Consider the following 24,897-nt stretch of genomic DNA (forward strand, 5'->3'; position numbering starts at 1 on the left):
GTTTTTTGTTTTTTTTTTGGACTCTTGGGCCCCTCAACAGAGACTGCCCCTTTTGCCCTGTGTTAAAGATGGCCCTGCCTGTCTTGTTCTCCCTCCCTTTTCATTCCTTGTCCTCTAGCGTGGGTATTGGTTCCCACTTGTAATTGAGGACATCGTGGACTCACCATATCTTAGGAAAGAAAACAAAATGTATGCTTACCTGATAAATGTATTTCTTTCCGGATATGGTGAGTCCACGGCCCCACCCTTTTATCAAGACAGTTATTTTTGCCTAAACATCAGGCACCTCTACACCTTGTGTTATTCCTTTTTTCATTTCCCTTCAGTCAAATGACTTTGGGAAGGGGATTGATACTTAACAGCTTTGCTGTGGTGCTCTTTGCCTCCTTCTGCTGGCCAGGAGTGATATTCCCACTAGTAATTGAGGATGTAGTGGACTCACCATATCCGGAAATAAATAAATTTATCAGTTAAGCATACATTTTTATTTTTTTTTTGCGCTGAGTATGTTTCTGATTTTAAATTGTGATATTTTTTTATAAATTTACAATATATACAATTTACTAACTTGAAAGGAGATGGTGAATTTTTCTATTTACTAGTCAAACTATTATACATTACTGTTGGTTTTGAAGGTTTTCTTTTGTTAATTATTTGTTTTATTTATCATAAAATTTGTTTTCTTCCTACAGGAAACTTGTGGACTCATTTCTAGTGATCACACAGTTGGGATTTTGCAGTGTTTATTTCGTATTTTTAGCAGAAAATGTAAAGCAAGTAAGTACTAGAAAGAATAAAGTTTTAAATGCTGTTTCAAATCTAAAAATGATTATGTATTTACTTACCTCTGCATAAATTTTGTGTTAAAATTACTAAATTGCAAATGTTATTCCAACTGGGTCACCAAACCACAGTAAAAAATGTTCTTAGTCGGGTTATAAATATATACAGCACACACAAAAAATTGTGAGTCTAGATGTGGTTTTCTACGCCGGCACTCGTAGGGGCATCCCTCATGGAATTCTATAAAAAAAAAAAGTCTGTCCCTGTGAATGGCGAGATATCTCCCATAAAAATAATTAGAGCTCTTTGTTAAGTAAAAGTTTGCAATGGAGTACGGTGTACAGAGGGACCTCTGGCATATGTTTAAACTTTAAAATGACATATTTGAGTCTATTTTATGAAAAAAAAAAAACAATTACGCTTTGTACTTTATACTTAACATTTCAAAGTTATATGTGTTTTTTATTGCATATCCAGTGTACTTAAATTACGATTTATGCTGTGCATATTTAATACAATTTATTTCTGTGTAATTTAACTACAAATTTTATGTTTTTGATAATACCATTTTTGGTGAACAATTTTTTTTTTACGATTTTTGATGCACCATACCCCCTTAGTGTCAAACCATTTTTCAATTTTCTTACTGTTAAGGACTAGGGCTGTTTTCTTCTATAAGGTACGACAAGTCCACGGATTCATCCTTTACTTGTGGGATATTATCCTCCTGCTAACAGGAAGTGGCAAAGAGCACCACAGCAGAGCTCTCTATATAGCTCCTCCCTTAGCTCCACCCCCCAGTCATTCTCTTTGCCTACTCTAAGTACTAGGAAGGGTAAAGTGAAAGAGATAAAATATTAGTTTTTAATTTCTTCAAGCAAGAGTTTTTTGTTTTAAATGGCACCGATGTGTACTATTTACTCTCAGGTAGCAGATGGATGAAGACTCCTGCCTGGAGGATGATGATCTTAGCATTTGTAACTAAGATCCAGTGCAGTTCCCACAGAAGCTGAGGAGTACAGGAAACTTCAGTGTGAGGAACGTTTTCATGCTATACAGCAGTCAGGTATGTTCAGTCATTTTTTCTGGAGAGACTGTGTATTTCAGAAAGGCTGACAGTATCCCCATGAGGATAAGGGTAAGCAGTAATCCTAAGAGCTATAGACAGGCATTACTAAGCTTGTGTAAGGGGCTAAGTAAAAAATGTTTGAAACGTTTTATGAACTGGGAGTGCTGTTAACGTTTTGTGGGCAAACTTTATTGCGGGTACACTTGGCTTATTTTATGGGTCTCAGAACCCACATGGCTAGTTTAAAACCGCTCTGGTGCGGTTCTTTGAGGCTGTAGAGACATCGAGTGAGATGGGCGGGGCCTATTTTCGCGCCTCAGATGCGAAGTTGCTTTCACTCAGCAACCAGCAAGCTCCAACTCCTGAGGGCCCTTGTGAATGTTTTGGCCCAAATCGAAGCTTTAACTCCATATTTACTATCCCTGAGGGCAGGTAGGAGCCACAGCAGGGCTGTGGCAAGGTGCTGGGGGTGTTTTTTTCCGGATTTAGGCCTCATTTCAATCTGGTTTGCACATTAAAGGGTTAAATGTTAAATTTCCTTGTGGGGCAAACTTAACTACACATATTGAGTCTGCATGCAAAAATTTGAAAAATTTGGTGCATTTTAAATCAGTTTTGCAGAACGTGTATGCTTTTTTTCTCTTAAAGGCGCAGTACCGTTTTTTAAGATTGTTATCTTTTTCACTAAATAAAGTGTTTTCATGCTTGTTTGTAGTCATTACTAGCCTATTCAACATGTCTGACATTGAAGAAAGTCATTGTTCAATATGTTTAGAAGCCTAATACGTCTAACCCCCACTTAGAATGTGTCTCTCATGCACTGAATGGTCAATAAATTGCAGAGAACATATTTTAGCTACTAAAAGTATGTCGCAGGATGATTCTCAGTCAGAAGGGAATCAGGTTATGCCATCTAATTCTCCCCAAGTGTCACAACCATTAACGCCCGCACAAGCGACGCCAAGTACTTCTAGTGCGTCTAATTCTTTCACCGTGCAAGATATGGCCGCAGTTATGAATACTACCCTCACAGAGGTTTTATCTAAGCTGCCTGGATTGCAGGGGAAGTGCAGTAGGTCTGGTGTGAGAACAAATGCTGAGCCCTCTGACGCTTTATTAGCCATATCCGATGTACCCTCACAATGTTCTGAGTTGGGGGTGAGGGATTTGCTGTCTGAGGGAGAAATTTCTGATTCAGGAAAGATGTTCCCTCAGACAGACACAGATATGACGGCTTTTAAATTTAAACTAGAACACCTGCGCTTATTGCTCAGGGAGGTTTTAGCGACTGAGTGATTGTTACCCTATTGTAGTTCCAGAGAAATTGTGTAAAATGGACAGATTTCTAGAGGTTCCTGCCTACACTGATGTTTTTCCGGTCCCTATGAGGATTTTGGACATTGTTACTAAGGAGTGGGATAGACCAGGTATTCCGTCTCCCCCTCCTACTTTTAAGAAAATGTTTCCCATATCAAACACCATGCGGGACTCGTGGCAAACGGTCCCTCTCCTATGGATAAAAAATTAGAGGGTCTCCTAAAGAAAATATTTGTTCATTAGGGTTTTCTTCTCCAACCTATAGCGTGCATTGTTCCTGTAACTACTGTAGCTGCTTTTTGGTTCAAGGCTCTGGAGGAGGCTCTTCAGGTTGAGACCCCATTAGATGATATTCTAGATAGAATTGGCGCTCTCAAGCTAGCTAATTCATTCATTACAGATGCCGCTTTTCAACTGGCTAAATTAGCAGCAAAGAATTGAGGTTTTTCCATTTTAGCACGTAGAGCGTTATGGCTTAATTCCTGGTCTGCTGATGTGTCATCAAAATCTAAGCTTTTAGCCATCCCTTTCAAGGGTAAGACCCTATTCGGGCCTGAACTGAAAGAGATCATTTCAGACATCACTGGAGGGAAAGGCCATGCCATTCCGCAGGATAAGACAAATAAGATGAGGACCAAACAAAATAATTTTCGTTCCTTTTAAAACTTCAAAGGTGGTCCCTCTACCTCCTCCCCTGCTGCAAAGCAAGAGGAGAATTTTGCTCATTCCAAGTCAGTCTGGAGACCTAACCAGACTTGGAACAAGGGTAAACAGGCCAAGAAGCCCGCTGCTGCCACCAAGACAGCATAAAGGGGTAGCCCCCGATCCGGGACCGGATCTAGTAGGGGGCAGACTTTCTCTCTTTGCTGAGGCTTGGGCAAGAGACGTTCAGGACTCCTGGGCTTTAGAAGTCGTAACCCAGGGGTATCTTCTAGATTTCAAAGATTCTCCTCCAAGGGGGAGATTCCATCTTTCTCAATTGTCTGTAAACCAGACAAAAAGAGAAGCATTCTTACGCTGTGTAGAAGACCTATATACCATGGGAGTGATCTGCCAAGTTCCGAAAACAGAACAAGGGCAGGGGTTCTACTCCAATCTGTTTGTGGTTCCCAAAAAAGAGGGAACCTACAGACCAATTTTAGATCTCAAGATCCTAAACAAATTCCTCAGAGTCCCATCCTTCAAGATGGAGACCATTCTGACTATTTTACCAATGATCCTGGAGGGTCAATATATGACCACCGTGGACTTTAAGGATGTGTATCTTCTCATCCCTATCCAGCTCCTCAGGTTTGCATTTCTGGACAAGCATTACCAGTTCGTGGGTCTTCCCTTCGGGTTGGCCACAGCTCCCAGAAATTTCACAAAGGTGCTAGGGTCCCTTCTGGCGGTTCTAAGGCCGCGGAGCATAGCAGTGGCGCCTTATCTGGACGATATCTTAATTCAGGTGTCGACTTACCAACTAGCCAAGTCTCACACGGACATCGTGTTGGCTTTTCTAAGATCTCACGGGTGAAAGGTGAACGTAAAAAGAGTTCACTTATCCCCCTCACAAGAGTTCCATTCCTGGGAACTCTGATAGATTCGGTGGACATGAAAATTTTTCTGACGGAGGTCAGGAAATCAAATATTTTCACCACCTGCCGAGCTCTTCATTCCATTCCTCGGCCATCAGTGGCTCAGTGTATGGAGGTAATCGGACTAATGGTAGCGGCAATGGACATAATTCAGTTTGCTTGCTTGCATCTCAGACCACTGCAACTATGCATGCTCAAACAGTGGAATGGGGATTATGCAGATTTATCTCCTCAGATAAATCTGGATCAAGAGACCAGAGATTCTCTTCTTTGGTGGTTGTCACAGGATCATCTATCCCAGGGAATGTGTTTCCGCAGGCCAGCATGGGTCATAGTGACGACGGACGCCAGCCTATTGGGCTGGGGTGCAGTCTGGAATTCCCTGAAAGCTCAGGGTTTGTGGACCCGATAAATATTCTAGAACTGAGAGCGATATTCAACGCGCTTCAGGTGTGGCCTCAGCTGGCTTCGGCCAGATTTATAAGATTCCAGTCGGACAATATCACTACTGTAGCATATATCAATCATCGGGGGGAACAAAGAATTCTCTAGCGATGATAGAGGTTACCAAAATAATTTGATGGGCAGAGACTCACTCTTGCCATCTATCAGCAATCTATATCCCAGGAGTGGAGAACTGGGAAGCGGATTTTCTAAGTCATTAGACTTTTCATCCGGGGGAGTGGGAACTCCATCCGGAGGTGTTTGCACAATTGATTCAGCAATGGGGCACACCAGAATTGGATCTGATGGCGTCTCGTCAGAACGCCAAACTTCCTTGTTAAGGGTCCAGATCAAGGGATCCTCAGTCAGTACTGATAGATGCTCTAGCAGTACCTTGGTCGTTCAACCTGGCTTACGTGTTTCCACCATTTCCTCTCCTTCCGCATCTGATTGCCAGAATCAAACAGGAGAGAGCTTCAGTGATTTTGATAGCACCTGCGTGGCCACGCAGGACTTGGTATGCAGACCTGGTGGACATGTCATCTCTTCCACCTTGGACTCTGCCTCTGAGACAGGACCTTCTGATTCAAAGTCCGTTCCAGCATCCAAATCTAGTTTCTCTGCGGCTGACTGCTTGGAGATTGAACGCTTGATTTTATCCAAGCGGGGTTTCTCCGAGTCAGTCATAGATACCTTGATTCAGGCTCGAAAGCCTGTCACTAGGAAAATTTATCATAAGATATGGCGTAAATATCTTTATTGGTGCGAATCCAAAGGCTACTAATGGAGTAAGATCAGGATACCTAGGATTTTGTCCTTTCTCCAAGAAGGATTGGAGAAGGGACTATCAGCTAGTTCCTTAAAGGGACAGATATCTGCTTCATCAATTCTACTGCACAAGCGTCTGGCAGATGTTCCAGACGTTCAGTCGTTCTGTCAGGCTTTAGTTAGAATCAAGCCTGTGTTTAAACCTGTTGCTCCGCCATGGAGTTTGAATTTAGTTCTTAAAGTTCTCTAAGGGGTTCCGTTTGAACCTATGCATTCCATAGATATTAAGCTTCTATCTTGGAAAGTTCTGTTTTTAGTTGCTATCTCTTTGGCTCGAAGAGTTTCTGAACTATCTGCATTGCAATGCAACTCACCTTATCTTGTTTTCCATGCTGATAAGGTGGTTTTGCGTACCAAACCAGGATTCCTTCCTAAGGTTGTTACTAATAGGAATATCAATCAGAAAATTGTTGTTCCTTCTCTGTGTCCTAATCCTTCCTCTAAGAAGGAGCGTCTGTTGCACAACTTGTACGTGGTTCGTGCTTTGAAGTTTTACTTGCAAGCAACCGAAGATTTCCGTCAAACATCTAATTTGTTTGTTGTCTATTCTGGAAAACGTAGAGGTCAAAAAGCTACGGCTACATCTTTCTTTTTGGCTGAAAAGCATCATCCATTTGGCATATGAGACTGCTGGACAGCAGCCTCCTGAAAGGATTACAGCTCACTCTACTAGAGCGGTGGCTTCCACATGGGCTTTTAAAAATGATGCTTCTGTTGAACAGATTTGTAAGGCCGCGACTTGGTCTTCGTTTCATACCTTTTCCAAATTTTCCAAATTTGATACTTTTGCTTCTTCGGAGGCTATTTTTGGGAGAAAGGTTCTTCAAGCAGTGGTGCCTTCTGTTTAACCATCTGTCTTGTCCCTCCCGTTCATCCGTGTCCTGTAGCTTTGGTATTGTATCCCACAAGTAAAGGATGAATCTGTGGACTCGTCGTACCTTATAGAAGAAAAGTAAATTTATGCTTACCTGATAAATTAATTTCTTCTTTGATACGACGAGTCCACGGCCCGCCCTGTCATTTTAAGACAGATTATATTTTTTGATTTTAAACTTCAGTCACCTCTGCACCTTGTAGTTTTTCCTTTTTCTTCCTGTATCTTCGGTCGAATGACTGGTGGGTGGAGCTAAGGGAGGAGTTATATAGACAGCTCTGCTGTGGTGCTCTTTGCCACTTCCTGTTAGCAGGAGGATAATATCCCACAAGTAAAGGATGAATCCGTGGACTCGTCGTAAAATAGAAGAAATTAATTTATCAGTTAAGCATAAATTTACTTTTTACATTTCTGCGTTTTGTTTTTAGCTGTATTTTCGCTCTTACTCATTTACAGTTCCAACGCATATTATATACTGTTTTTCTCGCCATTAAATTGACTTTCTAAAGATACCATTATTTACATAATATCATATATAATTTACTATAAAATTTTTTTTATATAATATGATGAAAAAAACACACTTTTTCTAACTTTGACCCCCAAAATCTGTTCACTTATACAACCACCAAAAACACCCATGCTAAATGTTTTCTAAATTTTGCCCTGAGTTTAGAAATACCCAATGTTGACATGTTTATGGATTTTTTCACACAAGGGGACTTTTTGTATTCTGTCTTTGTGACTAAGCAATATACATCTCCATCAGTTCTAATAGTGTAATTTAATAAATTGTATTGCATTCCTATATACTCTCATCTGTTGTTTCTCTATCAGTGTGAATGGCCATATTTTATATATATCCATTTTCTCTAAATGAAGTGTTTTGAGGCAAGAGTGCTAACTATAAGTACTATGTTTCTTTCCTAAGATATAGTGAGTCCCCGGAATCATCAATTACTAGTGAGAATATCACTCCTGGCCAGCAGGAGGAGGCAAAGAGCACCACAGCAATGCTGCTATTTAATGTTCTGAATGTTAATGTACTGTGCTACTTACTGTACAGTGTTACTTAAGGTGCAGAATTTCTTAATGTTCAGTGTATATGTATCTTCCCTTTTTAAATTAAGAATTTTATTCTCAAGTTCAGATTGTTTTTTTCTATGCTCCTCTGAATTTCATGGTAACTTATATTACGTTTTTTTATGTGAACTACTGTATATATCAAGCCCTATGAGTCGTATGTCGCCTAGGATGATGCTGTTTCGGCTATGCCACAGTTTTCCTTCATGTCCCAAGCCTTTACAGTTTCACATGCAGTGCCCTGCGATTCCTCAATCCTCCTGGAGGAGTGTATTTGCATGTAGATTTTCTGCTCAGGTATTCTCTCGATATCTGCGGTGTTATCTGCCTCTCTTTCCTTTCAGGGAAAGTGCAAGAGGACATTTTAAATATTCAGATAGTAAGATTTCTGTTAAAGATTTTGCTATCCCTCATAAGTCTGATGCAGTGCAGTCACTAGGGCTTCTGAGGGTGATATATCACATTCTGACAGTATAATTCCTTCATCTCATGCTGAGGAGTATCCTCCAGATTCAAGCTTGAACACCTTTGTGTATGGTAAGGAGGTTTTTGGTTATTTTGGGGCGACTTCGATACATATCTCTATCATACACTCTATGATTTTAGTGAAGTCAGGGATTTCTTTTTTCCACATATCCTGTTTTTATAAAACAAAAAAAAAGGTTTCCTGTTGTTGTCTCCATTAAATATCATGGTGCATGGTACCTAAAGTAGTAGGGCATTGCTACTCTGGCTAAGAGAACTACAATTCCTAGAAAGGATAGTTGTTCTTTTTAGGATCAATGGTCTAGGCTGGTGATTTACATTGCAGTTTGTATTGCCACTGTGTCAAGTGCGGCATCTTTTTGGTGCAATGCCTTTTCTATTTCCAATTAGGTAGAGATTCCTTTGGAGCAGCTCTAGTACAAAATTTAGGCTCTTAAGCTAGCCAATTCTTTATTTCTGATGCTACCTAACACAAGATATCTGCCTTTGCTTTTCTAGTCCGCGGGGCGTTATGGACAGTGGATTTTCCTCTGAGTCCAAGTTTGTGGTGCATCGGTACACGGGTAAGACCTTGTTTTGGTCCTGATCTGTCAGGAATATTTCTAATATAAAGGATTGTGCCCCAATTCCATAATTGGTCCAAGTGGGGGGTTCATTCTCTCTGTTTGTCTTCAGATATGGATATGAGATGTTCCAGATAGTCTGTGGAGATTGTGATTCAGAGTTACTATTTAGTAGTCATTCCTTCCCTGCAATTTTCTCCTCTCTATTTTATCTACGGGTGCATTTAGGATTTCTCTTACCTGTGGGTGATAGTTCCATTTCCTGTAAGAGAACAGGGCCTAGGATTTTATCATTTTTGTTTGAGGTTCCCGAAAAGGAGGGAATTTAGTAGTCCAAAAGTGTCTCAACAGGTTGTCTCATGGTACCGTTCTTCAAATGGAATCCAGTGAACTAAGAGGGTCAGTTCATAGTGACCTTAATCCTGGAGGACGTGTAATTTCAAGTTCCTGATGTTTCCTTTTCTGTCAAACTCTTTCAGTTTGTAGCTCTTCCCTTTGATCTTGCCATGATTCTCAGATGGGGCTATTTTGGCAGTGTTCTGGTTTCAGGGAATTGCTGTGGTGCCATTTGTCTCTCTTCTATCCTCGAATGGAAGTGTATCTGACAATGAGTTCTCTTGGTCCAGCTACATATGTATTTTCTTAGGGACCAGATTAGTTTCCCTATCTCTGAAATTATTTTTCTCAGAGTTCAGGAAATAGAGGTTTTTTTCTTTTTGCTTCTTTCGTCACACTTCTGTTTAGTCCTTTAGTGGCTCTATGTATGAAGGTAATGGTCTGATGGTTGCTTCATTGGACATCATCCCTTTGCTTGATTCATCTGAGAGTCTGTGGTTATGCATGTTCAGATAGTGGCCAGAGGATCTTGTAGTTTTGTCTTGGAGGATAGATCTTGATCTGTCGACATGAGATTATTCCCTGTGGATCAGAGAAGGGAGCTAATGGTGGAGCGCTTGCTTTGCTTGCAATAGGTAGCAGGATCTTTACCTGCATTCTCCAGAATTTTTTGGCTTTCTCAAGTACATCTGTCTTGGGGCACATGCTTCCGGAGACTTTCCTATGTGTTAGTCATGGTCACTAGCCTGTTGGGTTGGTGACTATGGACTTGGGAGGAGCCTGCTCTCTTCATAACCTTTTTGGAGTAGAGAGCGATCTGCAATGCTCTGATGGCTTGGCCTGAGTTGTCTTTTCTGTTTTTCAGGTTCTAGTGCACAATTTCATCTCAGTGGTTTACATCATCTACCTGGGAGGAACTTTGCCATGATTGGTGTGGTTTGTTCGATTGGCGGGCGCCCACATTCTAGTTTGTTTTCTTTTCTCTTTTCAAGAGTGTATACCAGGAGCGGACTTCTTGAGCAGTCAGATTTTTCATTCCGGGAGTAGTCTCCTGGAGGGTTCTCCAGGTTAATCCTCACATGGGGGGGTGTTGGATTTGGCAATGGCAGTATGCCAAGTTTCCAAGTTGTATTTAGGGTCATGAGATTAGTAGGCTGCTCTGCTATAATTCCTGGCAGGTTCTTGGGATTTTAATGGTTCCTGCATAGACTCGCAGGAAAGGGTTTTCAGACCTAGCGGAGATGTATTTCTTCCACCTTGGTGGTTGTTCCTGAGGAAGGTCCTTCTGATTTAAGGTCCTTATTTTGTTTTCTCTGAAGCTTTCAGCTTGGAGGATTGCATGCTTAGTTCTGTCTAGCGTGTTTTTTCTGAATCGGTTATTGAGATCATGGTTCAGGCTTGCAAGCCTGTTACTGGTAAATTTTACCATAAAATATGGCATAAATTTCCAGATTAGAAATGATTGGACTACTCTTAAAAGTAGATTTGGGATTCCTAGGGGTTTTGCCATTCTTTGGGACGTTCTGAAGGACATTTTGTCAGTCAGTTCTCTGAAGGGACAGATTTCTGCGTTATCTTTTTTTATACAGGTGTCTGACAGATGTGCCAGACGTGTAACCTTTTTGTCAGACCCTGGTTTAGTATCAGGCCTGTGTTTAAGTCTGTTGCTTCTCCTGGCGTTTTTAACCTTGTTTTTAAGTAGGCTCAGTTTGAGCCGTAGCATTCCATAGATTTTAAAATTTTATCTTGGAATGTTTTCTTTTTTGTTATCTTCTGTTTGGAGACTTTAGGTACTCTCAGCTTTGCTTTCTCTTATTTTGGATAAGACGTTTTTTTTATCCTAAGTGGAAATATTGTTTGGGAATCGTTGTTCCCTCTCTGTGTCCTCATTCTTATCTTTTGAGGTAAGTGTGTGCACAATTTTGACATTGTGCCGGTTTCTGTTTTTGTTTGTTTTCTCTGTAATAGAAGACTACTGCTACTTCTCTTTTTTTTGGTTGAGAAGTTTACTTCATTTGATTTTCAGACTGCAGGGCTGCAGTTTCCTGAGAGTTGTTTTATCATTCGAGGGCTGTCTCTTCTTTTTGGGATTTCTAAATGAAGTTTCTATGGAACAGATTTGCAAGTCTGCTACTTTCTTTTTCTTTGCATTTTTTTTCAAAATTTTCAAAATTTGATACTTTGGGGGGTAGTTATCAAGCCATCTACTTTTCTGCCTTCGCCGGCCCAATACGCCCACCTAAGCTCGCCTACCTACGCCGCTGCGGACCTTGAATACGTTCGCCTAAGTTATCAAATAAAGCTGTCAAAAAGCCGCGGGGCGATGAGCAGCGGACTGTGAGAGTTATCACTCATCCGATCTCGCTGCTCTTCGGCTTTTTCCCAGCTTTATTGCTAGCCTGTCACTAAGCACTCACACTAAACTACACTGTTCTATCCCTATACCGGCGCCCCCGGAGCCTCCCGCAACTCAATAAAGTTACTAACCCCTAAACCGCCGCTCCTAGACCCTGCCGCAACTCTGATAAATGTATTAACCCCTAAATCGCCGCTTCCGGACACCGCTGCCACCTACATTATACCTAGTAACCCCTATCCTGCCCCCCCTACACCGTCGCCCTCTATAATAAAGTTATTAACCCCTATCCTGCTGATCCCGCACCTCGCCGCAACTAAATAAATAGTTTAACCCCTAAACCGCCGCTCCCTGAACCCGCCGCAACCTATATTAAACCTATTAACCCCTATCCTGCCCCCCCTACACCGTCGTCGCCTATAATAAATTTATTGACCCCTATCCTGCCCCCCCTACACCGTCGCCACCTATAATAAATTTATTAACCCCTATCCTGCCCCCACTACACCGCCGCCACTGTAATAAAATTATTAACCCCTAAACCTAAGTCTAACCCTAACCCTAACGCCCCCCTAACTTAAATATTAATTAAATAAATCTAAATAATATTTCTATTATTAACTAAATTAATCCTATTTAAAACTAAATACTTACCTTTAAAATAAACCCTAATATAGCTACAATATAAATAATAATTATATTGTAGCTATCTTAGGATTTATTTTTATTTTACAGGCAACTTTCAATTTATTTTAACTAGGTACAATAGCTATTAAATAGTTATTAATTTATTAACTATTTAATAGTTACCGAGCTAAAATAAACTGAAATTGGCTGATGGAATCTGCCAATCAGATTGAGCTTGCATTCTATTGGCTGTTCTGATCAGCCAATAGAATGCGAGCTCAATCTGATTGGCTGATTCCATCAGCCAATCAGATTTTTCCTACCTTAATTCCGATTGGCTGATAGAATCCTATCAGCCAATCGGAATTGAGGGGACGCCATTTTGGATGACGTCCCTTAAAGGAGCCTTCATTCGTCGTAGTCCGTCGGTGAAGAAGGAGGTTCCGCGTCGGCGGGAGGAAGATTCAAGACCCGGCTTGGAAGATGACATCGCCCGGATAGAAGACCTCTTCAGCGCCTCTTGGAAGATGACATCGCCCGGATCGAAGACTTCTTCAGCGCCGCCTGGATGATGACTTCATCGGATGGAAGATTTCTTCAGCGCCGCCTGGATGATGACTTCATCGGATGGAAGATTTCTTCAGCGCCGCTTGGAGGATTAACTTCTTCCGCTCCGGATATCCACTTCGGTTCCATCGCTGCTCGGCTGAGTGAAGACGACTCAAGGTAGGATGATCTTCAGGGGATTAGTGTTAGGTTTTTGTAAGGGGGGTTTGGGTTAGATTAGGGGTATGTGGGTGGTGGGTTTTAATGTTGGGGGGGGTTGTATTTTTCTTTTACAGGCAAAAGAGCTGAACTTTTTGGGGCATGCCCCCACAAATGGCCCTTTTAAGGGCTGGTAAAGTAAAAGAGCTTTGAACTTTATTTAATTTAGAATAGGGTAGGGCATTTTTTTATTTTGGGGGGTTTGTTATTTTATTAGGGGGCTTAGATTAGGTGTAAGTAGCTTAAAATTGTTGTAATATTTTTAAAATGTTTGTAACTTATTTTTTTATTTTTTGTAACTTAGCTTTTTTATTTTTTGTACTTTAGTTAGTTTATGTAATTGTATTTAATTGTAGTTATTTGTAGGTAGTTTATTTAATTAATTTAATGATAGTGTAGTATTAGGTTTAATTGTAACTTAGGTTAGGATTTATTTTACAGGTAATTTTGTATTTCTTTTAGCTAGGTAGTTATTAAATAGTTAAAAATAGTTAATAACTATTTAATAACTATTCTACCTAGCTAAAATAAATACAAAGTTACCTGTAAAATAAATATTAATCCTAAGATAGCTACAATATAATTATTATTTATATTGTAGCTATATTAGGGTTTATTTTACAGGTAAGTATTTAGTTTTAAATAGGAATAATTTATTAAAGTATAGTGTAGTGTTAGGTGTAATTGTAACTTAGGTTAGGATTTATTTTACAGGTAAATTTCAATTTATTTTAGCTAGGTAACTATTAAATAGTTAATAACTATTTAATAGCTATTGTACCTAGTTAAAATAAATTGAAAGTTGCCTGTAAAATAAATCCTAAGATAGCTACAATATAATTATTATTTATATTGTAGCTATATTAGGGTTTATTTTAAAGGTAAGTATTTTGTTTTAAATGGGATTAATTTAGTTAATAATAAAAATATTATTTAGATTTATTTAATTAATATTTAAGTTAGGGGGGCGTTAGGGTTAGTGTTAGACTTAGGTTTAGGGGTTAATAATTTTATTACAGTGGCGGCGGCGTAGTGGGGGGCAGGATAGGGGTTAATACATTTATTATAGGTGGCGACGGTGTAGGGGGGGCAGATTAGGGGTTAATAAATTTATTATAGGTGGCAACGGTGTAGGGGGGGCAGGATAGGGGTTAATACATTTAATATGGGTTGCGGCGGGTTCAGGGAGCGGCGGTTTAGGGGTTAATACATTATTATAGTTGCGGTGGGCTCCGGGAGCGGCGGTTTAGGGGTTAATATGTATAGAGTAGTTTGCGGTGGGCTCCGGGAGCGGCGGTTTAGGGGGTAATAACTTTATTTAGTTGCGGCGGTGTAGGGGGGGCAGATTAGTGGTGTTTAGACTCGGGGTACATGTTAGAGTGTTAGGTGCAGACAGCTCCCATAGAAATCAATGGGATGTCTGTAAGCAGCAAACTTGTACTTTCGCTATGGTCAGACTCCCATTGATTCCTATGGGATCCGCCGCCTCCAGGGGTGGCGGTTTGAAAACCAGGTACGCTGGGCCGTAAAAGTGCCGAGCGTACCTGCTAGTCATTTGATAACTAGCAAAAGTAGTGAGATTGTGCCGCACTTGTGTGCGGAACATCTGGAGTGACGTAAGAATCGATCTGTGTCGGACTGAGTCCGGCGGTTCAAAGCTTACGTCACAAAATTCTACTTTTGCCGGTCTAGAGCCTTTGATAACTAAGCGAATCAGCCTTGCCACAAATACGCTGCGGAATTCCAGCGTATTTGAGGTTGACGGCTTGATAACTACCCCCCTTTGTCTCGGTTGAGGATTCTTTTGGGATATAGGTTCTTTGAGCAGTGGTGCCTTCTGTTTAGGTTACCTGTCCTGTCCCTCTTTAATCATCTGTGTCCTCTAGCTTGGGTATTGGTTCCCACTAGTAATTGATGATTCTGTGAACTCACCATATCTTAGGAAAGAAAACATATTTTGTTTTAGCTAAAACCTCAGGCACCTCTACACCTTTGTGTTATCTTCTTTTTCCATTTTCCTTCGGCTGAATGACTGGGGGTTTTGGGTAAGGGAAGTGACATATATAGCAGCTTTGCTGTGGTGCTCTTTGCCGCCTCCTGCTGGCCAGGAGTGATATTCCCACTAGTTAATTGATATAAATAAATTAAATAAATAAATTTATCAGGTAAGCATAAATTATGTTTTTCTTTCCAATTATAATTATTATTGCAATGTTTACATGTTCTTTGCTTTTTTTTTGCAAGTTATAGGGCAATAAGTACAAGTAGCACTTTGCTATTTTCAAAACATTTTTTTTTCAAAATTAGAGAGTTGCATGGTAACACTATCTGTCAGGAATCCCTGAATAATGTATATATATTTTTTACAATCCAAATTATTGATCTAGGCCCATTTTTGGTATATTTCATGCCACCATTTCACCGCAGTCAAATAAAAAAAAATCGTTCACTTTTTCACAAACTTTAGGTTTCTAACTAAATGCCGCTGCACAACACACTTGTATTATTCCCAGCAGTGAAGGGCTTAATTAGAGATCAGCCTCCCACCTGACACATCCCACCCCCTGATCCCTCCCTGACCCCTCTCAAACAGCTCTCTTCCCTCCCCCACCTCACAATTGTCACCACAATCTTAAGCACTGGCAGAAAGTCTGCCAGTATAAAAATTTGTTTTTTTTTAATTTTATATTTCTGCATTTTAGAATCCCCCCTTACCCCCCCCATACCTATTTGCTGCCATCTTGGGTGCTGGCAGCTGTCTGCCAGTAACCAGTTTGCTCTAAATTATTGCATTTTTATTTTTAAAAATAAAAAAACACTTTTTCCGTAGTGTAGCTACCCCCTCCCAGATCTCTTTACAAACATGGATCCCACATATGATCCCCCTCTCCTACTTCCCCCTCCTCCCCACTTACTACCGTTATGTAGAGTGGCCGTAGCGGTCCCACCCGCTCCGGCCCTCTCCACGTCCCCTTCCTGCCCTCCAGCGATAGGCCGCCCACTCACCTCCCTCCAAGCCCTCCCAACGCCACCAATGATTGGCACTATCGCTGGCTGATTCAGACAGGGCCACGATCGCTTCCACTGCTTGAAACCCCTGAGGACGTACTAGGCACTTCCTTGGTCGTTAACGACCGTTTTTTGTAGGACGTGCCTTGTACATCCTTGGTCCTTAAGGCGTTAACAATACATTTTTTCCTAAGTATTTTTGTGTGAATGTTTCATTTATTAGTTTTGTATGGTTTTTAGATTATGATTTTCATTGTGCTCTTTTGTAATGAATGCATCTTCTCCTCATATGAAAATGCAGTATACGCCCTTTAGCGAGACAACACGTTTCCAAGGTAAATAGTGGCTTTATAGAATTCCACCAGGTAAATAGGACTGGCAAGCATTCTTATAGAATCTCACCAGCCCAGAGAGCTTTTTTGAACCAGGCCCACGGACCGCTGTATTTGATTTCAGTGTAAAACCCAGATAATCTTGCATGCAACACCCATATGAAAAATGTCATAAATAAACACAACACATAGAAAGTTCAGCCCTCACTTACATGCACACAAAAATAAAATAGAAGAGTTAGTCACAGCATTTTTCAAAAGAGATATAAGATCTGATATCAGTTCAGCTACATTGAACCTTTATCCCTTACTATCTGCTGTTGGTGGTGTTAGTGTTCAGTCCGCAGGGAAGTAATAGAAAATTTCTAAATAATTTGTATTCATACTAATGTCTGGGATATATTTTAGAATTCATTTATTCTCAGTACAGATTACATTTAAAATAAAACCCAAGGTTATAGCACTTCCCTAAGAACTCATCTGCCCTGTGGCTGAATACACACATTCTCATATGGTTCCTTAGGTGAAAATATTGTACTGTAATTTGTATTGCAATAATGGATTAGGATAGAGAACACAAAATAATACTGCAAGTCAACCTCATACCTTTCTTCTGTAGAATGTAGAATAATTGGCAGACTAGGAACCTTCCTTATACTAACTCGTATATTAATGTTCTCCCTAGATACGTGTAATATGTTATTGCTGTTATGGAAGTATTGGGTTTTCAGATAACTAACGTCTTTGGGAAATACTACTAGAGATTTATGCATTTCAGAACATATATGTGAATTTTTAAGTGAACAGCTCAATTTGGAATGTATGCTAGTTATTTTTTCCGTAGTTGTATATAGCGATCAGATCATTGTATATTAGTTGCTCATAAATATTTATCTTGTTTTGTAATATTCTTATTTTCATACTTTGAGTCCATGATCCATTACGCATTGTAATTCAATTCCTAGCCACTAGGAGGAGGCAAATATTCCTATACCTTTCAAGAGCAATTTATCCCTCCCACCTCACTGATATGCCAGTCTAAATATTTGCCACCCAGGAGGTGGGTGAAGAAATGAGGTGCTCCTGAAGTTTTCTTGAGATGGGTTTTCAGACAGACTTTAGGCCCATTTTTCCCTTCAGAACTGCTGTTGAGAGTCAGAGGGAAGATATGGAAGTATGGGTCTCTGACACAATTACTCCCATGGTACGAGTCAGTCACAAGCCTACCACAGGTAGCCTCCTCCTGTTTGGTAATTGAGATACTCCTAATTTATATCCTCCTCTGTAAATGTGTGCAGCACTGGATGGGCTTTGTATATAACTTTTCACAGCTGGTAAGCACAGTGCTCTTGGTGCTTAACAGGTAAATATGATACTCACATAGCCCACAGCCTATCAGAAGGTACATTTAGCAATGCTGCATCATAGCTACTTTGCAGACATGTCCAAAGGCAGAGCTTTTTTTCACTTTCTGCAATGAGATTTTTTTTATCTGTAGATATGGAACAATAAAGAGCTCTCTTTGATTTACACAGCTATTTTTTTCATTATGTAGCTCTGAGGATATCTTAGCTACCTTTATGTTAGGTGTGATTTTTGGCACATATAGGGCCAGCCTGCAATTGGAGCAGTATTTAAAGCTCTCACTTACTCAGCTAGAAGTAAGGCTTTTGCACATGTCCAGTAGCACTCGTATTACAAATTGAAAGAAAAACGTTTTTGCTTGCACGCTAACCCAATGTATGAAAAAAGAACTTCGAATATCACATGCTCATTAACCTATTCCCCCATAGAAGTCAATGGGGCAAAAAAAGTGAAAAAACCCTCCTACTCGCGCGTTAACCCGATCACATATTCTCAAGAATGCTACCCCGACTTGAAAATATTTCACATTCCAATGTAATTCAAATAGAAGAATAAATATATACTAATATAAATATATATGTGTGTATATATATATATATATATATATATATACAGTATATATATATATATATATATATATATACAGTATATATGAATATCTATGTAGAAATACTTAGAACATATTCTGCTGTAAATTGAATTGTAAAATATTTACAGTAAATGCATTGTTAAAACCATTATTAAAAATTAATATTGCATAAATATGCTTTTACATGTTTTCATCTACTTGACTGCAAAGGGCTCCAATGCACTTATAAATGTCTATATGTGCATATATAACTGTAAATACATATATACACACATAAATAAATACAACACCTGAGACCTCATATCTTTGAGCCCTTATAACTTTTGCGTGCAATATTTCTTTTTAATCATTTTTATTAGTGTTATGAGTGTAACTGTACTTTTAAATGTATTTTTGGTGTTTTGTGACACTCGTTTTGCGAAACAGTTAACCAGAACTCTGAGGATGAGCTATTCTGATGAGCGTTAACATCAATTGAACTCAAGCCATCATGTTTACTTTAACTTGTAATACGAGTGCTACACCGATGCACGCAGACGCGATAAACCCTTTTAAATGTTAGCGCTCCACTCGTAATCTAGCCCTTAGTTGGCTTAGTACAGCGCACATTATCTTTTCCCCTCATCCAGGAGGAGAACCAAATGCGCTGTCGTATCTCTCTTCATTCGTTTCTATAGCGCTCCGGATATTACATTCTGTATAGCATATTCGGTGGACAATAACTCCATGTTCTGTATTTTCTTCATAAATGGAAAGAGTCCACAGCTGCATTCATTACTTTTGGGAATTCAGAACCTGGCCACCAGAAGGAGGCAAAAACACCCCAGCCATAGGCTTAAATACTTCCCCCACTTCCCTCATCCCCCAGTCATTCTTAGCCTTTCGTCCCAGAAGGTTGGCAGAGAAGTGTCAGAAGTTTTTGATAGTCTCTTATGGAGGGTAGTACTCTTCGGCATGGGACTGGAGTTTTAAGTAGCCCTGTCAGCCTCTCAGTGAGAGCATGGGTGAAAGTTAGAGTCCGGAGATGCAGGGATAGTCTTTCTGCGAAACCATCCTGACTCATATTAACAGCTCCACAAGCAATCAGCGTTGATGAGTTTTGCTGCCTGCTTTTTTCTCTCAAGTCCATGGCAGAAGCAATGCTACTATCTGTCACACTTGAAGGGCCGTGTTCCTGTTCCACGGCATAGATTCCAGTAAGATTGCTTCATTTTACTTTAATCATGGATGTATTGTAATTACAACTGTTTAACCGAGAGGGGCTACAACCTTTCGGGGATAACTTTAACATAGGTTCTCAGTGAGGCTACTTTTTGTATCTAGGACTCAAGGGTTAATATCTCCTGAGGGGGTTTATTGAACAAGGGGGTTTATAATGTGATTCTGTCTGCTACTGTGTAGTGTTGCTTTGACTCATGGCCATTTTGGAACAAAGCGGCCTATGTCTAGTGACGCGGCCTTCATGGTCGGGCATGCTTTTACACGGACTGCACGTTTTACCTTGTGACCCCATTTCCGCTTTCCTGATCATGTGGCGATGGAGAAATCGTGGTCCACTGGTGTCTGGTTCTCTGCGGGGTGGTGAGTGCCCCAGCAATTTGGGGTGTATGGTGCCGTTTAGATTTTTCTTATTGGTCTAATTTTTATTCAGTGACCCAGTTATGGAGAATTATGATTTTTTGGAGACGGATGTCTTTGATTCAGACTCTACTTCTTGCGAAGAATATGAATTGGCCCAGGTGATATATGCCCATCAGTTATGTTCCGAATGCTGTTTTAGAGTGCTCTGTTTCTCGGGATCGGGGAATCAGGCACCCACTGAGCCATCCGTATCTGGGGATTCTATTTCTCACAAGACGAGTTCCCTAACATCAACTCTTACTACGCATGCAGGTAACCCAAACACTACTTATCTTTTTAGGGAGTGTGGCCTGCTCCCACCAGAGGTACGCATGGCCATATCTTTGGCGCTGGCGCTTCTGCACCTCCCGGGAGTGTGCTTACAAAATTGTCTGTGTTCAGTTAACCAGGGCTCATCAGGCGTGGGATCGCCTGGTCCAGTTCAGCCCTCCAGGGGAGCAACTGCTCCTGAGGCCTCAGGGGGTCAACCTTCGGGGCCAGTGTTTTCTTTTGTCCCTGCGGAGGTATGTTGCGCCTTTCATTATAGACTGGCGCGCCTTCGTGTTCTACTAAGGCGCGTTTTTGGCGTTGCTGGAGGATCCCACTCTTAATAGGTCTGAGGATTCTCAGTCTAAATCTTCGACTGGCTTGCTTGCATAGACATAAGGGGATGGAGTAATCTTCTTATAGTCTTTGTTATGTGACTTTGTCCGGTTTTTCTGGTGGTTTTGGCCGCTTAATTAGGAAGTGAAGGCCGTGAGGCTCTGTCTTCCTTCAGGAGTTAGTCATCTTCATATCAGGGGCGATAGGAGGTGTTGTCTCTTTTTCCAAGCTTTTTGCTTAGGGGATGTTTTTCTGCCTGAGTTCCTCTGGAACGTTAATCTGAAAGGATTATGTAGACTAGTCTTTCTTTCTACTCTCTTTCGGGTTACTCTGTTCTTGTTCTCATTTCCCTTAGTGTTGCCCTTGGGGCCTTTTGGCTCTAGAGAAATTGCGTGACTTTGTCGCGGCCTAGCACCTTGTTGGGGGGCTGTTGACCTCCGGCTAAGGGTGTTCTCCTGTACCCGTTCTCTGGGTTTCCCAGTTTTCATCCCCTGTGAGTCGGATTGCTTTAGACGGGGTATCTTGTGTTCCCTGGGGATGTCGTTCATTCTAGGACGATTCTGGGTCCCGGGTAGTTGTCTCGGATCCTTCTTGGATGGGAGACTGGTTTGGGACGACCCAGTCTTTTCAGGGACCCTATGTTGCGACATAGGGGTTAGCTTTATTGGGCTTGCAAGCAGGAAGGCCAGAGAAGACCATCCACCTTCTGGTACTGGTTATAAACTTTAAGGCCTGACTTGTGCTTCGAATGGAGTGTGCTCCTCTTCATGGGGAGTTTTTTCTCTGTTGGGTCAACAGTGGTGTCTGGATGATTTTTTCATTTGGTCCATGTTTTGATCATACTATGGCTTCATTTCTTGTAGACATGTGTGCTGTTCTTATCTGTGCCCTTTCCTTTTGAGGGGATAGTTTGTCTTCCTTATGAGCTGGAGTTTCCTCTCTCTGGAGGGTCTTTGTCCTGCCCTGTGTGTAGGAGGTTCGATCAGGGGGCTTATTTCTGTAAGGGGCAGCATCTGCTGCTCTGTGGGATCTGCTCCACCTGTTGGAATTTGATCTCTCTATATAGAGACGGTCTAAGAGAGCTGTGACAGGTCTTCCTACGGATTTATTGCACTTTTCTCTGTTCCAGGTCGCAGGGGGTTCTTCCCTGTGAGTGTCTTATTTTGGAGGAGTAGATTGGGTTGGCACCCAAGCTCTTTTGGGATGGGTGAGTCCCCCCTTTTTCTTCCTATTCCCTGGGGGCTTGTGGTTGGGGTTTTTCTGTCCCTTCTGTCTATCAGACATGTCTGTTGCTTGGGCTGGTCCGATGTTGGAGCAGGATCTGAAATCTGTTGCTCTGCTAAATTTGTCCTTGGAGCATTATAGGTACGGTAAGCCTCTTGAGGTTTCTTCTTTCTCTATGTTCAAGGTTTATGGGAAGGACTGGCGGCTCTTAGATAGCTTGCGACGTTATCCGCTGGTTAGTGGATACTTAGCAAGCTGAAGGATCCTATCTTCAGCTGCTTTCTGCTTGCCTGCAAGTATTTAAGTTTCAGAGTCATTTTTACATGACTGCAGCGTTCAATGTTTTTGCTTCAGGTAGTGTTCGTCAGAACTATCTAAGCTTGCTGAACAAGCTATCGTTTCTGAATATTTCGGTATTCTGAGCTACCTTTTTGCGACATGGGGACCTTCGTCTTCAGTTGCTTTTTAGAGTACGGTTGCCTTTTCTCATGGTTTCTGTATTTCTGGGGTCTGGGCGTTGCCTCTCCTTGTTTCTATGAGACTGGTGGGTCTCTGTTGGTCTGGAGTTTCTTTATACTAGCTGGACAGCTAGCTCAGCATACTAATGCAATGTGGCTTCTCTGCACTGTAGCAAACTGTGGGTTGCAAGTTCAATCCCCGGCGAGGTCTACTCAGCCTTCCTCCTTTCGAGGTTGATAGGATGAGCAGCACCTTGAGTCCCTTAAGGAGGATTAGCCGCACTTTACATGTTTTCTCTATGTCTTTTCTTCATTGTTGAATAATATGGTAACTTGTGCCCTTTCTTTAGTAAGGGGTGTGTTGTTTGGAGACCGACTGCTGGGCGACAGTGTCTCCTGGAGGCCGTTGACTCAGTCGAGTCTAGTTCCTGCGGTCTCAAGCAAGGCTTGTGGACTATATGCAGTCAGGGTCCTTGGGTCTTTTCCTTTTATTTTTTCAAAGTTGTTCTCGGCTTTGGACGAAGCGGCATGTTGTTGGGTAGAGGTTTTCAGGCCTGGTGCCCTCAGAAATGGCCGCCTCTTGTATCCTCACGTTTTTGCATTCAGTGTCCTCTATAGCTTGGGTATTGTTTTCCCAAAAGTAATGAATGCAGCTGTGGACTCTTTCCATTTATGAAGAAAAACTTAAATTATTATTATTGTTCTTCTGGCACCTTTTTACCCTGACATTTCTTCTACTGTTCCTTGTTCCCTCGGTAGAATGACTGGGGGATGAGGGAAGTGGGGGAGGCATTTAAGCTTTTTGCTGGGGTGTCTTTGCCGCCTCCTGGTGGCCAGGTTCTGAATGCCCAAAAGTCATGAATGCAGCTGTGGACTCTATCTATCTGAAGAAAAGAAAATTATCAGGTAAGCATAATTTAAGTTTTTCTATGACGATGCAATCTAACTAGTCACGCTCTCTCATACTTTATAGCGCTACTTGATTAAGTTTGTTACTAGTGGAGCAGTTTAGCATGGCAAGAGTTAAACTTTGTTTCCCACCTTTGGAAAGCCTGCCTTTGTATTGCTGCATGCTTGGAGAATGCCGTGCAGTGCCGTTTCTCTACCAATAAGTAGGGGGTAAGTTTTCCCTTACTATTTCAAGAGGTAAGGTGTTTTTTCATAAATATTTTCATTTGCTGTGTAAATCTTTTCCTCAGAGTTCTTTATTTATTAGTGCTTATTAGTCCCTGAAATCTATATTGTGTTTATCGCCGTTAAAGGGATAGTCTACTTCTAAATTTGTATTTGTAAAAAGATAGATCACGCCTTTACTAATCATTCCCCAGCTTTGCACAACCAACATTGTTATAATACAGGGACAGTCTAGTCAAAATTTAAACTTTCATGATTCAGATAGGGCTTATAATTTCAACAACTTTCCAATTTACTTTTTGACAGTTTTTCAGCGCTAGACAGCGCTAGTTAATGTGCGCTATATAGATGACATTTGCTCACTCCTGTGCAGTTATTTATGAGTAAGCACTGATTGGCTAAAATGCAAGTCATTCAAAAGAACTGAAATAAGGGGGCAGTCTGCAGAGGCTTAGATACAAGGTAATCACATAGTTAAAAAGTTTAATAATATAACCATGATTGTTATTCAAAACTGGGGAGTAAGTAATAAAGGGATTATCTATATTTTTAAACAATAAAAATTCTGGAATAAACTGTCCCTTTAATATAGTTCATAAACTTTAAATCTTTAAATTTCTGACTGTTTCTAAGCCCCTGCAGGCCAACTTTATGTCAGTGCATTTTTATAGCTTTTCACAGCAAGACACTGCTCCTGAAGTTCTTCCGGTTCCTGAGGCAATCCATGAAGTTACCACCAAGGAGTGGTCTAAGCTGGGCATTCCGTTTAACCCAACATTTTCCTTCATAAGGATGTTTCCTATACCTTTCTCTAGCGTAGATTTTTGGGAAACAATTCCTAAGGTAGATGGTACAATGGTGCAAAATGGACCACTATTCCTTTAGAGCAGTGTTTATCAACTCCAGTCCTCAGGACCCTTAACAGGCCATAGTTTCATTATATCTTAACTAGAGGGCAGGTGAAATAATCATCTGAAGAGTGAGAGCAGGTTTGTAACCATGGTTACTGATCAGATGTTTATTTCACCTGTGCTCTAGTTAAGAAATAATGGATATCTAGCCTGTTAAGGGTTCTGGGGACTGGAGTTGAGAAACACTGCTTTAGAGGATAGTACCTCGTACTATCCCTCGTAGGGATATTAAACTCAATTTTTTTCTTTAATGATTAAGATAGATCAGGCAATTTTAAGCAACTTTCTTATTTACTCCTATTATAATTTTTGTCTTCGTTATCTTGCTATTTTTATTTGAAAAGCAGGAATGTAAACGGTGCTGAACCGAAAACAGGCCGTCTCCTAAGCTTTACATTCCTGCTTTTCAAATAATGATAGCAAGAGAGAAGAAAAATTGATAATAGGAGAAAATTAGAAACTTTATTAAAATGTCATGCTCTATCTAAATCATGAAAGAAAAAAAATGTGTTTAGTATCCCTTTAAAGGTCTTTTATTCAAGAG

The 24,897-nt window shown here is 40.8% G+C and overlaps 1 protein-coding gene across 1 annotated transcript in view; it reads left to right on the top strand.

Moving 5' to 3' along the window:
* SLC36A4 (solute carrier family 36 member 4) overlaps positions 1-24,897 on the top strand; it is an 879,508-nt gene that overhangs the window by 289,657 nt on the left and 564,954 nt on the right. The window contains 1 exon segment of the mRNA XM_053708622.1: positions 693-777. Within this exon segment, the coding sequence (XP_053564597.1) occupies positions 693-777 (85 nt within the window).

This window comes from Bombina bombina, chromosome 3, assembly GCF_027579735.1.
Source record: "Bombina bombina isolate aBomBom1 chromosome 3, aBomBom1.pri, whole genome shotgun sequence".
NCBI classification, from domain to species: Eukaryota; Metazoa; Chordata; class Amphibia; order Anura; family Bombinatoridae; genus Bombina; species Bombina bombina.